This window comes from Chrysemys picta, chromosome 7, assembly GCF_011386835.1.
Source record: "Chrysemys picta bellii isolate R12L10 chromosome 7, ASM1138683v2, whole genome shotgun sequence".
Classification (NCBI taxonomy): Eukaryota; Metazoa; Chordata; order Testudines; family Emydidae; genus Chrysemys; species Chrysemys picta.
Window position 1 is genome coordinate 100,690,121 of NC_088797.1, and position 12,493 is coordinate 100,702,613.

Genomic DNA, 12,493 nt, shown 5'->3' on the forward strand with positions numbered 1-12,493 from the left:
GCAATCCAATACCTTTTGGTTGCTCGCTGGTCTTTAACAGAGCCAAACACTCTGTTTGTAAATACTAGGGAAAAAAGGGACTTCCAGGAACACAGTTGAGAAAAGAACTATAGGCAGAGATAAGATGACAGACAATTGCCTGCAGTTTTTAAAGCAATGAGCTTGGCTTTGACTTTAAACAAGCTACTCGTTAGCTGATCCACTGTTTGTAAGACAGCACAAAAATTGAGTAAAGATTATATAGATCACCGGTGCTCTCTGAGAGAAGTATCTAAATGTTAAAACAAGACACCCCCCCCCCCCCCCCGAAACAGCCAAACAAAAATCATGCCCCAGGAAAGGGATACCACATCTTTCACCTTACAATATTAAGTCTCTCCTCAGATCTCCTGTTAATAGGATTCCTTTAGCCAGCAGATGGATTGTGAATACGGGCAGTTTCATCTACTAAAAGACGACATAAATCATCATTGAGAAAGGAGAGACCGCAGTAAGGTTATCACCATACAGCCTTCTCCATGAAAGGTTTGCATTAAAGCATTAGTGAAATTAATTCATCTTTCATAAGAGCTTTGAGCAGTATCTGTGATCTATGATAACAACCAATTTCTCACTATGGGGGAAAAAACATTACTCTGCCCTGATAGACTACACAAATCTGCTTTTTTAAATGGCCTAACATTATCTGCAGTGTTGCTCCCAAAGGCATCATTTCAGATTCATGCCCAGCCAAGAGGACTCATAAATCAACACAGAAAGTTTTGTTAGTTTTATATGCAGTGGGCTGTAATTATTTTGAATTGCATTATGCCTCAATCATTGTAATTACTTTTAGATCATCCTTAAGCGGCAGTAATAAAAAGAAAAGAAATCAGTCTTAAACCAATTCACACATACAAAAAAAGTTAATGTAATGATAAAAGTCTGGCTAAAACACACAAAAGCCTGGAAATTTAGTGTGAAGACCGATACGTTTCTCATGCATCTCATTGTGGCAGAAGAGATTTTCAGAATACCCACTATTTGAGGTCTATTTATTGAAAGCCATCTAATCACCAATGTGTGGGTAAGAGGAAAATGGGTTAAACACAGTGATCTAGTTCCAGCTGTAAATATACAAGCTTAAGTTAGATGTAGTGTAGGCTTTTTGTGAGATTTTTCCTTTTTCTGCCTTAAAATGAAAGAACAAGAAACATAAAATTTAACTACATATTAAAAATGTGTAGCATTACTTTCAAATTTTGCCAAGTAAACAAAAAAATGTACCTGCCGTATGTATGCCTTACTGCAACCTGAAATTAGTGGAAATATATGCCGAAGTGTAGCTATAGCAACGTTATTATAATATATTGTGTTGTATGGAGAAACAGAGCCTAAACCCTGAAAAAAGTCTGATCCAGGGGTTTCTCCTTTTTCATATACCACGTCCATAACATCCTTTAGACAACTACAGGAATTGCTGACTTAGAAAAATAAAATTAGAAAATATTTAATATGTTTTCAGATGTGTTTTAATGTAATTTAGCAGGTAGAAATCTGTAGAAGCCTGTACTGAGGGAGTAGCAAGTTCTCTATGGTTAACATAAAATGCTCCAGGGATAAGGTTCTAAGAAAGTTGTAATGTATGGTTATTTTTTTCCAGAAGTTGTGGCCACAGTTTGTTAAAGTTGAAATTTTGGTGCACTCAATTCAAGTACAGTAAAAAAAAAAAATGCTCCCCCCCATCATGATGGGCAAGTGCAAGTGTGAGTGGAAATGCCCTCAAAGTAGAAGTGTGGTGGCTTTGCAGGGAAGTGGGGGTCTTCAGGACAGAGATATGGGAGCCCCTGAGGGCAGAAGTAAGGGGGGGTTCAGGTGTGAATGGGTGGCCAGGTTACAAAACTCTAGTTTTGTAACTGACTAGATGTTGAGTTGGCAACAGGGACTTTACTCTCCAACAGGGGCTGGATAACTCCCCCTTCCCCCAAATTCCTTCAATTTCCAGGACATAGTGTGGGGACCTGAGCCCTTGTGCCCTAAAGGTGGCCCCAGCTCAGAGACCCCTGAAGGCCCTGTGGAGGACTAGTAGCCCCTGTCACAGCCCTTGCCTGGTCCCCACTCACCAGGGCCTCCCTGAGCCCATCCCCTGGTACAGCCAGGCACCTGTGGAAGGTGCAGGCCTCAAGGTTGAGCAGGAGCTGCTGTTGCTAGCATGTTTGCACCCCTCACCAACAACATTTAAAAAAATACATAAAATGAAAAAGATACACAAAGGAAAGTTTGTTTGAATCTCCTATAAATAATAAATTCTTTACAACGTGTTACTGTTTAAACATAGAACTCCAGTTGAGTTTGATAAATATACTTCAAGGTTTACAAAAATGTATATTATAGGTTCTATGAAATGGAGACACAAAAGAACTAGAGGCTTATGACTTGATGATGATCGAGTTCATACCACTTTAAGTCAGGAGTAACACCAATGAAGTCTTCAGTGCAAGAGAAACTAGAACCGGACCCTTACACTTTGGAATGCTCCATTGGACTGTACATACCTCAGGGAAATAATCCTGTGGAAACTTCTCTTTTTCCAGCATGGGTGTGCTTTCTAATGTATCTGAGTAGATTTCTTTGCCAGTAACCTTTTTATACTTCTTGGCTAGGAAGAGATATAAAAACACACTTAACATATGTACCTATAATCATTGCAACCAGCTTTTAGCATTAATCAGAAAAGCAGCAGAATCTATAGGATAGAGGCAGTGTTGGTCTGGTCAATTAGTATGTAAAATCAGAGCTGTTTTTTGATGGTAGGAAGAGGCAAAGTTGGACCACAAATTATACCATCTCTTGCTTATTTTGCATATTGCACTGGGTTGCAGGCAATGTGAATTTTTAACGATTTAAGTATTATTTGTTGTATTGCCATAGCATCTAGGAGCCCTACTCATGGCCCAAGACCCCATTCAACCTTGGACAGAAAATCTTGATGAAATCTGGGTCTGAGGTGTTTGGTCTGGTCTCTAATAAACATCCAGAAACCTACACTGAATAGTAACAAACAGATCAAAAACAGATATAAATAAATTTATTAAAAATAAATTGAAGTGTAACTGATGCTATTTAAAAATATTGTAATTGTATAGTTTATCATTTAATTTATTTACATTTTCAAATATATGCCTGTTCTTTACACTAGGCACACACATAATATAAAAATTACACATTTTACAAAACAAGCCAATATCCAATTACCTACTGTCTCAACTTTTAAAGTCAGCAGTACTACCAATTATTACCTCCTTAACTCCATTAGGCCTTGTCTACAATACAGGGGTAAGTCGCCCTAAGTCACGCAACTCGAGCTATGTTATTCACGTAGCTTAGGTCAACTCACTGCGCTGCGTCAACGGGAAACACTGTCCCGTCGACTTACCTTACTTTTCTTGTTCTGGTTGAGTACTGGAGTCCATGGGAGAGTGATCTGTGATTGATTTAGCGGGTCTTCACTAGACCCGCTAAATCAACCCCCGGTGCATCAATCGCAGCAGCATCGATCCCCAATAAGTGAATATATTCCCTTGGACTGTATGGAGCAGAGTTGTAATTGCCCAATACTACCCTCTGGAAACTCTCAGGAACAAGCCAAGCTACTCTTCCAAGGTTCACAGGTGTCAATAAAATCTCATGGTCAGTGGTACAAAAAGGGATCTAAATAATCAGCATATATGTGTAAATTGCTAGGAGGAAGTCATCAGCTAACACAATCAGTGCAGTTTCTGTACCACACTTCAGGGCCAAAACCTAACTGACTGGGGCCAAGGAGAGTAGAGGACTCCATATATTGCTGGAATTGCCTTATCACAACTTTCTCAAACTTCTCCCAAAAAAACAATATTCAAGATAGGGCAATATTGGATAGTTTTTTTGGTGTCAACATATGATACTTTGAGTAAGGAGCGAACACATGGTTCTTTAAGACAAACTGACATTGTGGCCTCCCTAAGGCACTTTAGAGGGAGTTCAAAGAAAAGTGCTACGAATTATTAGGGACATGGAAAAGCTCTTCTATGAAAATAGATTGAAAACTTTGGGATGATTTAACTCTAGAGGGGGGACATCACAGTATACAAAATATTGACTGGTATAGAAAAAGCAGATTGGGAACTTTGACTCTCCCTATCTCCTCAAATAGGTACAAGGAGACATTCAATGAAATTAAAGGGCAGCAGCTTCAGAACTGATAAAATGAGGTATTTTTTCACACAGCACATCATAAGACTGTGCAACTCATTACCACAAAATGTCAGAATTTAGGAAGATTTAAAAGAGATTAGACATTTAAATGGATAACAAGAATATCCACAGTTACAACAAACACAGATACAGAGGACATAAATCCTCATGCTTCAAGCCTTAAACCAGGGGTTGGCAACCTATGGCACACGTGCCAAAGGCGGTACGTGAACTGATTTTCAGTGGCGCTCACACTGCCCGGCTCCTGGCCACCGGTCCGGAGGGCTCTGCATTTTAATTTAATTTTAAATGAAGCTTCTTAAACATTTAAAAAATCTTATTTACTTTACATACAACAATAGTTTAGTTATATATTATAGACTTATAGAAAGGGACCTTTAAAAATGTTAAAATGTATTACTGGCACGCGAAACCTTAAGGGAATAAATGAAGACACTGCACACCACTTCTGAAAGGTTGCCGACCCCTGCCTTAAACCAATCTCTATATTTTAAGGGTTAGGAGGAGACTCTCCTGGGGTGCAGATTATCCACCTACTGTGGAGTTTCTTGGACCTTGCTCTGAAGCATCAGATAGGTGCCATTGTTGGAGACAGGATACTGGACTAGATGGATCACAGGTCTCATGCAGAATGGTAGTTCCTATCTCCCTAGGTAGACAATGATAATGAACTCTGGTAACATCTCCATGCCAAAAGGATCAGGGTCTAAATCACAGGTTGTAACTTGCACCTCCTCTAGCACATCAGCAAGTCACAGTGGCTGTAACTAAAGGAGAAAAGACTCTTCAGTTGTTCCCTCTCTCCTCTCACATGACAAACTCTGTTAACAGAGACAGACAACTCAGTCCAAATTTGAATGCAAAATAACAAACTCCTCAGTGTAAGAAACAATCTATTCTATTACTGGATGGAAACAGCTCAGATTAGCCCAGCCAGGTTGTTCAACAACAAAATTCCGCTGATCAGATTTAGCAGAATAAAGAGTATGGGAATAGTGCAATGCCCCATTGACGTAGGTGGGCTACTACTGCTGAAAGGACCTTTGTAAAAAGAAGAACAGGAGGACTTGTGGCACCTTAGAGACTAACAAATTTATTAGAGCATAAGCTTTCGTGGACTACAGCCACGATGCATATGCATCCGAAGAAGTGGGCTGTAGTCCACGAAAGCTTATGCTCTAATAAATTTGTTAGTCTCTAAGGTGCCACAAGTCCTCCTGTTCTTCTTTTTGCGGATACAGACTAACACGGCTGCTACTCTGAGACCTTTGTAAAGACTCTCGAGGCTATGCAGAGCCCAAAAGGGAGGACTCAGTATTGCTAATATCTGACCCTATTACAAAATGTAGGAAATGCTTGGGGAAGGGGTGGATAGCTACATGAAAGTAAGTGTCCTGGAGGTTGAGGGCAACAAACCAGTCTCCAGATCTAAGCATGGAATTATGGGGCTAGCGTCACCATCCTGATATGCTGTGAAAGGACACAGGTATTCAATTTTCTGAGACAGGGGATTAGTATCCACCCTCTTGGGGACTAGGAAATTGTTGGAATAGAACCATCTTCTGACAAACTTGGGGACGGGGGAACCGGCTCAATTGCCCCAAGAGTAGGAGAGATTGGATCTCCTGCTTAATGATCTCCTCGTGAGAGAAATCCTTGAGAGAGAAGGGGAAGGAGGGGAAGTGGATGGAATATCCCATGTTGACCATCTCCAGTATCCACTTGTCTCAGGTGATATGCTTCTAGGTAGGTAGGAAGTGGGACAGTCTGTCTCCAAAAAGGGCGGCGGGGGGGAGGGGGAAGAGGGGATAGTACAATTGTACAGTAGAGAGTCTGAGGAAATATGTTGCTGTATGTCCTCAATCAACTGTCAAAACTCTCTCTTAGAAGGAGATGCAGATTAGGTGGCTGCAGAGGGGGTAGTCCCCTTTTGCGAGGTTTAGATCTCCTCCTCAAAGGCTCCAAAGGTCTAGGAAAAGCCTGTGTGGTGGTACTGGCACAGTGAGATCTGCTAAAATGTCTTTTTGTTACAGACACACAAATTCCCAGAGACTGTGACATTGCCGTTGAATCTTTAAGAGTATGGAGCAAAAAGTCTGTGCCATACTGAAGAGCTTAGGCCCTTCAAACTGGTCTTCAACAGTACTCTGCTCCTCTCTCAGGAGTCCAGAAGACTGGAGCTAAGATAGGGTTGCCAGGTGTCTGGTTTTTTTTTTTTTTAACCAGAATGCCCAGTCGAAAAGGGACGCTGGTGGCGCAGGTCGGCACTGCCGACTGGGCTGTTAAAAGTCCATTCAGCGACACAGCAGGGGTCAGGAGCTAAGGCAGGTTCCCTGCCTGCCCTAGCTCCACGTGGCTCCCAGAAGCAGCCGCCAAGTCCCTGCAGCTCCTAGATGCATGGGTGGTCAGGGAGGCCAGGAATTGCAACCAATGGGAGCTGCGGGGTGGAGCCTGTGGGCGCAAGGGCAGCGCACAGAGCCTCCCTGGCCACCCATGCATCTAGGGGCTGCAAGGATCTGGCGGCCGCTTCCTGGGAGCCGCGGTAAGTGCCACTGGTATCCCGCACCCCAACCCCCTGCCCCAGCCTGGAGTCCCCTCCCGCACCCAAACTCCCTCCCAGAGCCCACCCCCCACCCCGCAACATCCCAAACCCTTGTCCCAGTTTGGAGCCCCCTCCTGCACCCAAACCCCTCATCCCCAGCCACACCCTAAAGCATGCACCCCCAACTGGAGCCCACACCCCCTCCCACACTCCAAACCCCTTGGCCCCAGCCTGGAACCCCCTCCCGCACCTGAGCTCCTTATTTCTGGCCCCACCCGGATCTCGCAAGGCCAGCACAAAACCCATACCCCCTTGCACCCCAGACCCCTGCCCCAGCCCGGAGCCCTCTCCAACACTCCAAACCCCTCATCCCCAGACCCACCACAGTGCCTGCACCTCCAGCTGGAGCCCTCAGCCCTTCTGCACCCCAACCCTCTGCCCAGCCCGGTGAAAGTGAGTGAGGGTGTGGGAGAACCAGTGATGGAGGGAGGGGGATGGAACGAGCAGGGCCTTGGAGAAGGGGCAGTACAGGACCTCAGGAAGTGGTGGGGATGTTTGGTTTTGTGGGATTAGAAAGTTGGCAACTCTAAGCTAAGATGCTTTCTGTCTAACCACAGCAGTAGCTAAGAATTTAGAAGACATTTCAGTGGCATTGAAAGCAACCTGCAGGGAGAATTTCACAATCAACTGATCCTCAGAGATGAGGGACTGAAATTAGTCCTTTTGGTCTTGTGCTAGTCATTACATTAAATGTATGAATTTAGAAAAGACGGTTACTCACCGTTGTAACTGTTGTTCTTCGAGATGTGTTGCTCATATCCATTCCATTAGGTGTGTGCGCGCCGCGTGCACGATCGTCGGAAGATTTTTACCCTAGCAACACCGGCGGGTCGGCTGTGGAGCCCCCTAGAGTGGCGCCTTCATGGCGCTGAATATATACCCCAGCCGACCCGGCGCCCCCTCAGTTCCTTCTTGCCGGCTACTCCGACAGTGGGGACGGAGGGCGGGTTTGGAATGGATATGAGCAACACATCTCGAAGAACAACAGTTACAACGGTGAGTAACCGTCTTTTCTTCTTCGAGTGCTTGCTCATATCCATTCCATTAGGTGACTCCCAAGCCCAACTTAGGTGGTGGGGTCGGAGTGAGACATTGCTGTGTGCAAAACCGCTGATCCAAAGGCAGCATCGTCCCTGGACTGCTGCACTAGTGCATAGTGTTCTGTAAACGTGTGGACTGACGACCAAACCGCAGCTCTACAAATGTCCTGGATCGGAACTTGTGCCAGGAAAGCCGTCGAGGACGCTTGGGCCCTTGTGGAGTGAGCGGTGAGGTGCGGTGCTGAGACACCTGCCAGGTCATAGCAAGTCCGGATGCAAGACGTAATCCAGGAGGATAGGCGTTGTGAGGAGACCGGTGAGCCTTTCATTCGGTCGGCCACTGCAACGAAGAGTTGCGTCGTCTTTCTAAAGGGCCTTGTGCGGTCAATATAGAAGGCCAGGGCCCTGCGTACGTCCAGGGAATGCAAACGTTGATCCTGGCGAGAAGCATGTGGTTTAGGGTGAAAGACCGGGAGAAATATATCCTGGTTGATATGAAATGGGGAAACCACCTTAGGGAGAAAGGCAGGATGTGGGCGGAGCTGCACTTTATCCTTATGGAAAACTGTGTAAGGGGGCTCGGATGTAAGCGCCCTGAGTTCAGAAACGCGCCTTGCTGAGGTGATGGCTACGAGGAAGGCTGTCTTCCAGGATAGGTACAGAAGTGAACAGGTGGCCAGTGGCTCGAATGGAGGACCTGTGAGCTTGGAGAGAACCAGGTTGAGGTCCCACGTCGGAACGGGCTGACGTTGTTGTGGGTACATCCGGTCTAAGCCCTTGAGGAATCTAACGACCATCGGGTTAGAGAATACCGAGGACGCGAGTTCCCCTGGATGGAAGGCCGATATAGCGGCCAGGTGAACTCTAATTGAAGATATCGCCAACCCTTGCTGTTTTAGGGAGAGGAGATATTCCAAAATAAGAGGAATAGGTGCGTGCAATGGGGACGTGGCTCGTTGTTCGCACCAACAGGAGAACCGCTTCCACTTGGCCAAGTATGTGGTCCGTGTTGAGGGCTTCCTACTGCTCAGCAGAATCTGTTGGACAGAGTGGGAACACTGTTGCTCTGCCTGGGTGAACCATGGAGCAGCCACGCCGTGAGGTGGAGTGATTGCAGGTCGGGGTGACGCAGCCGGCCGTGGTTCTGCGTGATGAGATCCGGATACAACGGAAGCGGGATCGGTGTCTGAACCGAGAGTTCCAACAGCGTGGTGTACCAATGTTGTCTCGGCCACGCTGGAGCGACCAGAATTACCTGTGCCTGGTCTCTGCGCAATTTGAGCAGTACCTTGTGGACCAGAGGAAACGGAGGGAAGGCATAAAACAGGTGGTCTTTCCAGGGAAGGAGAAACGCATCCGAGAGGGAGCCTGGGGCTCGACCTTGCAGGGAGCAGAACACGTGGCACTTCCTGTTGTCTCGAGATGCAAACAGGTCTATCTGGGGAAACCCCCACTTCTGGAAGACGGAATGTATGATGTCCGGACGGATAGACCACTCGTGCGTTTGAAAGGACCTGCTGAGTCGGTCCGCTAAAGTGTTCTGGACTCCAGGGAGGAACGATGCCGTGAGATGGATTGAGTGGGCGATGCAGAAGTCCCACAGGTGAATGGCCTCTTGGCATAGAATTGACGAACGTGCTCCTCCTTGCTTGTTGATGTAAAACATGGCCGTGGTGTTGTCGGTGAGAACTAACACACAGCGGCCCCGTAGGAGATTGAGAAATGCCTGGCACGCCAGGCGCACCGCCATCAGTTCCCGAACATTGATGTGTAGGGCTAGCTGAGGTGCAGTCCACAGGCCCTGGGTATGGTGCTCGTTGAGATGGGCGCCCCAACCCAGAGATGAAGCGTCTGTGACCAGGTGCAGAGAGGGTTGTGGGGCGTGAAACGGCATCCCCTCGCAAACCACATTGTGATCTAGCCACCATGTGAGGGAGGTCAGGACCGAGTTCGGGATTGTGACCACCATATTCAGGCTGTCCCGATGTGGGCGGTATATTGATGACACCCAGGTCTGGAGTGGGCGAAGTCGAAGTCTGGCATGCCTGGTTACGTACGTGCAGGAAGCCATGTGACCCAGGAGGGTAAGGCACGACCTCACCGTGGTAGTTGGGAAGGCCTTGAGTCCCTGGATGAGGCTCGTGATGGTGCAAAAGCGATTGTCTGGCAGGATGGCTTGTGCGCGTCTGGAGTCTAGAACCGCACCGATGAATTCTATTCTCTGGGTAGGTTCTAGAGTGGATTTGTCCTTGTTGAGTAGGATACCCAACTTGTTGAATGTGCGCACTATTATGTGGACGTGATCGCGAACTTGTTCCTTGGTGCGACCGCGTACCAGCCAGTCGTCTAGGTACGGGAACACCTGTATCCCTTGCCGACGAAGGTACGCTGCCACGACAGCCATACATTTCGTGAAGACCCGTGGGGCCGAAGATAGGCCGAAGGGAAGGACTGCAAATTGGTAGTGCACCCTGTTTACCACGAATCGGAGGAAGCGTCTGTGAGGCGGGTAAATAGCAATGTGAAAGTATGCGTCTTTCATGTCGAGGGCGGCAAACCAGTCTCCAGGATCGAGGGAAGGGATAATGGCCCCCAGAGAGACCATGCGGAACTTCAACTTTACTACGAATTTGTTGAGTCCGCGCAAGTCCAAGATGGGTCGCAGACCTCCTTTGGACTTGGGGATGAGGAAGTAACGGGAATAGAATCCCCTGCCCCTTAAATCCACCGGAACCTCCTCTATGGCCCCCATGGTGAGGAGCGTAGAGACTTCCTGTATAAGAAGTTGCTCGTGAGAAGGGTCCCTGAAGAGGGACGGGGAAGGGGGGGAGGAGGGGGGAAATGAAGAAAACTGGATAGCGTATCCCCTCTCCACCGTGCGGAGAACCCAACGGTCCGAAGTTATAAGGGACCAAGCACGGTGGAAGTGGGAGAGGCGATCCCGAAAGGAGGGGGCTGGATCCTGGGGGATGACTGGGGCGCCGTCCTCGACCGCACCTTCAAAAGTTCTGCCTGGGGCCTGAAGGTGGTCTAGGTGGCCCCTGGTTCTGGCCAGGTTGAGGGCCGGTCCACCTTCTTCTACCACCTCGCCCTCGCCTTCGGGCCGAGTCCTGTCTCTGACGGGGCGGGGGGGGGTAGAAGCGCTGAGGCTGCGGCCTAAACGGCCTGCGCTGGGGGCCCACAACATGCATCCCCAGGGAGCGCATGATTGTTCTCGAGTCCTTGAGGCTCTGCAGGCGGGAGTCCGTCTTATCCGAGAACAATCCATGACCCTCAAAAGGCAGATCTTGTAGGGTTTGCTGCAGCTCCGGAGGCAAACCCGAAACCTGAAGCCAGGAGATCCTGCGCATAGCGATACCCGAAGCCAGGGTCCTCGCCGCTGAGTCTGCAATGTCCAAGGAGGCCTGCAAGGAGGTCCGAGCCACCTTCTTGCCCTCCTCTACCATGGCTCCAAACTCTTCCCTGGACTCTTGGGGAATCAACTCCTTAAACTTCCCCATAGAGTTCCAGGAGTTGAAATTGTAGCGGCTCAGTAGCGCCTGTTGGTTCGCCGCTCTAAGTTGTAGCCCTCCGGCTGAGTAAACCTTACGGCCAAACAGATCGAGCCGCTTAGCCTCTTTTGATTTAGGCGCTGCAGCCTGCTGGCCGTGGCGCTCTCGTGCATTCACTGATTCCACCACCAGTGAACACGGTTGGGGGTGGGTATACAAGTACCCATAGTCCTTAGAGGGGACAAAGTATTTTCTTTCCACCCCTCTCGCTGTGGGTGGAATGGAGGCAGGAGTTTGCCATATCGTATCCGCATTCGATTGTATCGTGCGGATCAGAGGTAACGCCACCCTCGATGGGGCATCTGCTCCAAGGATGTTCACGATCGGGTCGTGCACCTCCACTATCTCCTCCGCCTGCAGGTCCATATTACGGGCCATCCTACGCAGGAGATCCTGGTGAGCCCGAAGATCTATCGGAGGGGGACCCGTACATGAAGTGCCCGCCACTGCCTCGTCCGGAGAGGAGGAAGAGGATGCCTCCGGTGGTACCGGATCCAAGGGGGGGTCCTGATCCCCTTGCTCTTGGGCCGGGGCATCACCTGCACTTGGGTCCCTGGTGTCGGGTGGCGTGGACACCGAAGCCTCCATGCCTCCTGGCGGAGGCCGAGAGATGGTGGATTCTGGGGCCCTTCTGACCGAGTGACCCGAGCGAGAGGTCGATGGTATTGGAGCCCCTTGCTCTTGGTGGTACGCCCACGGGGTCCAAAACGACCAGTGAGATGGTCCATGAGAGTGGTCCTCTGCCATCTCTTGCCAGTGGCCGAAATTTTGTTCCTCGGCGTGCCCTTGAGGGGGGTATGCCGATCTCGACAGGTCCTCCGAGGAACGAGACACCGATCTTGACGGCCATGGCGGTGCCGAGAGAGATGAAACCATCCCGGTGGGCTGCGGTGCCGCACGGTGCCGGTCCGGAGATGATCTATCTCTGCGCGGTGCCGGCGATCGGTGCCGGGATCGCGACCGGTGCCGATGACCTCGTCGGTGCCGGGAGTCGGATCTGGACCTCGACGAGGACCTGGAGTATGCCCGGTGCCGGGAGCGACCCCTCGACGTCGAGCGTCGAC

General features: G+C 48.8%; 1 protein-coding gene across 9 annotated transcripts in view; it reads right to left on the minus strand.

Annotated features, from left to right (window-relative positions):
• The window catches only part of INPP5A (inositol polyphosphate-5-phosphatase A), a 435,774-nt gene that overhangs the window by 146,073 nt on the left and 277,208 nt on the right, over positions 1-12,493 (minus strand). For all 9 annotated transcript variants that reach the window (XM_005305326.5, XM_065552136.1, XM_005305323.5 and 6 more), the window contains one exon: positions 2,535-2,638. In XM_005305326.5, coding sequence (XP_005305383.1) covers positions 2,535-2,638 — 104 coding nt within the window. The remainder of the gene's footprint in view (positions 1-2,534; positions 2,639-12,493) is intronic.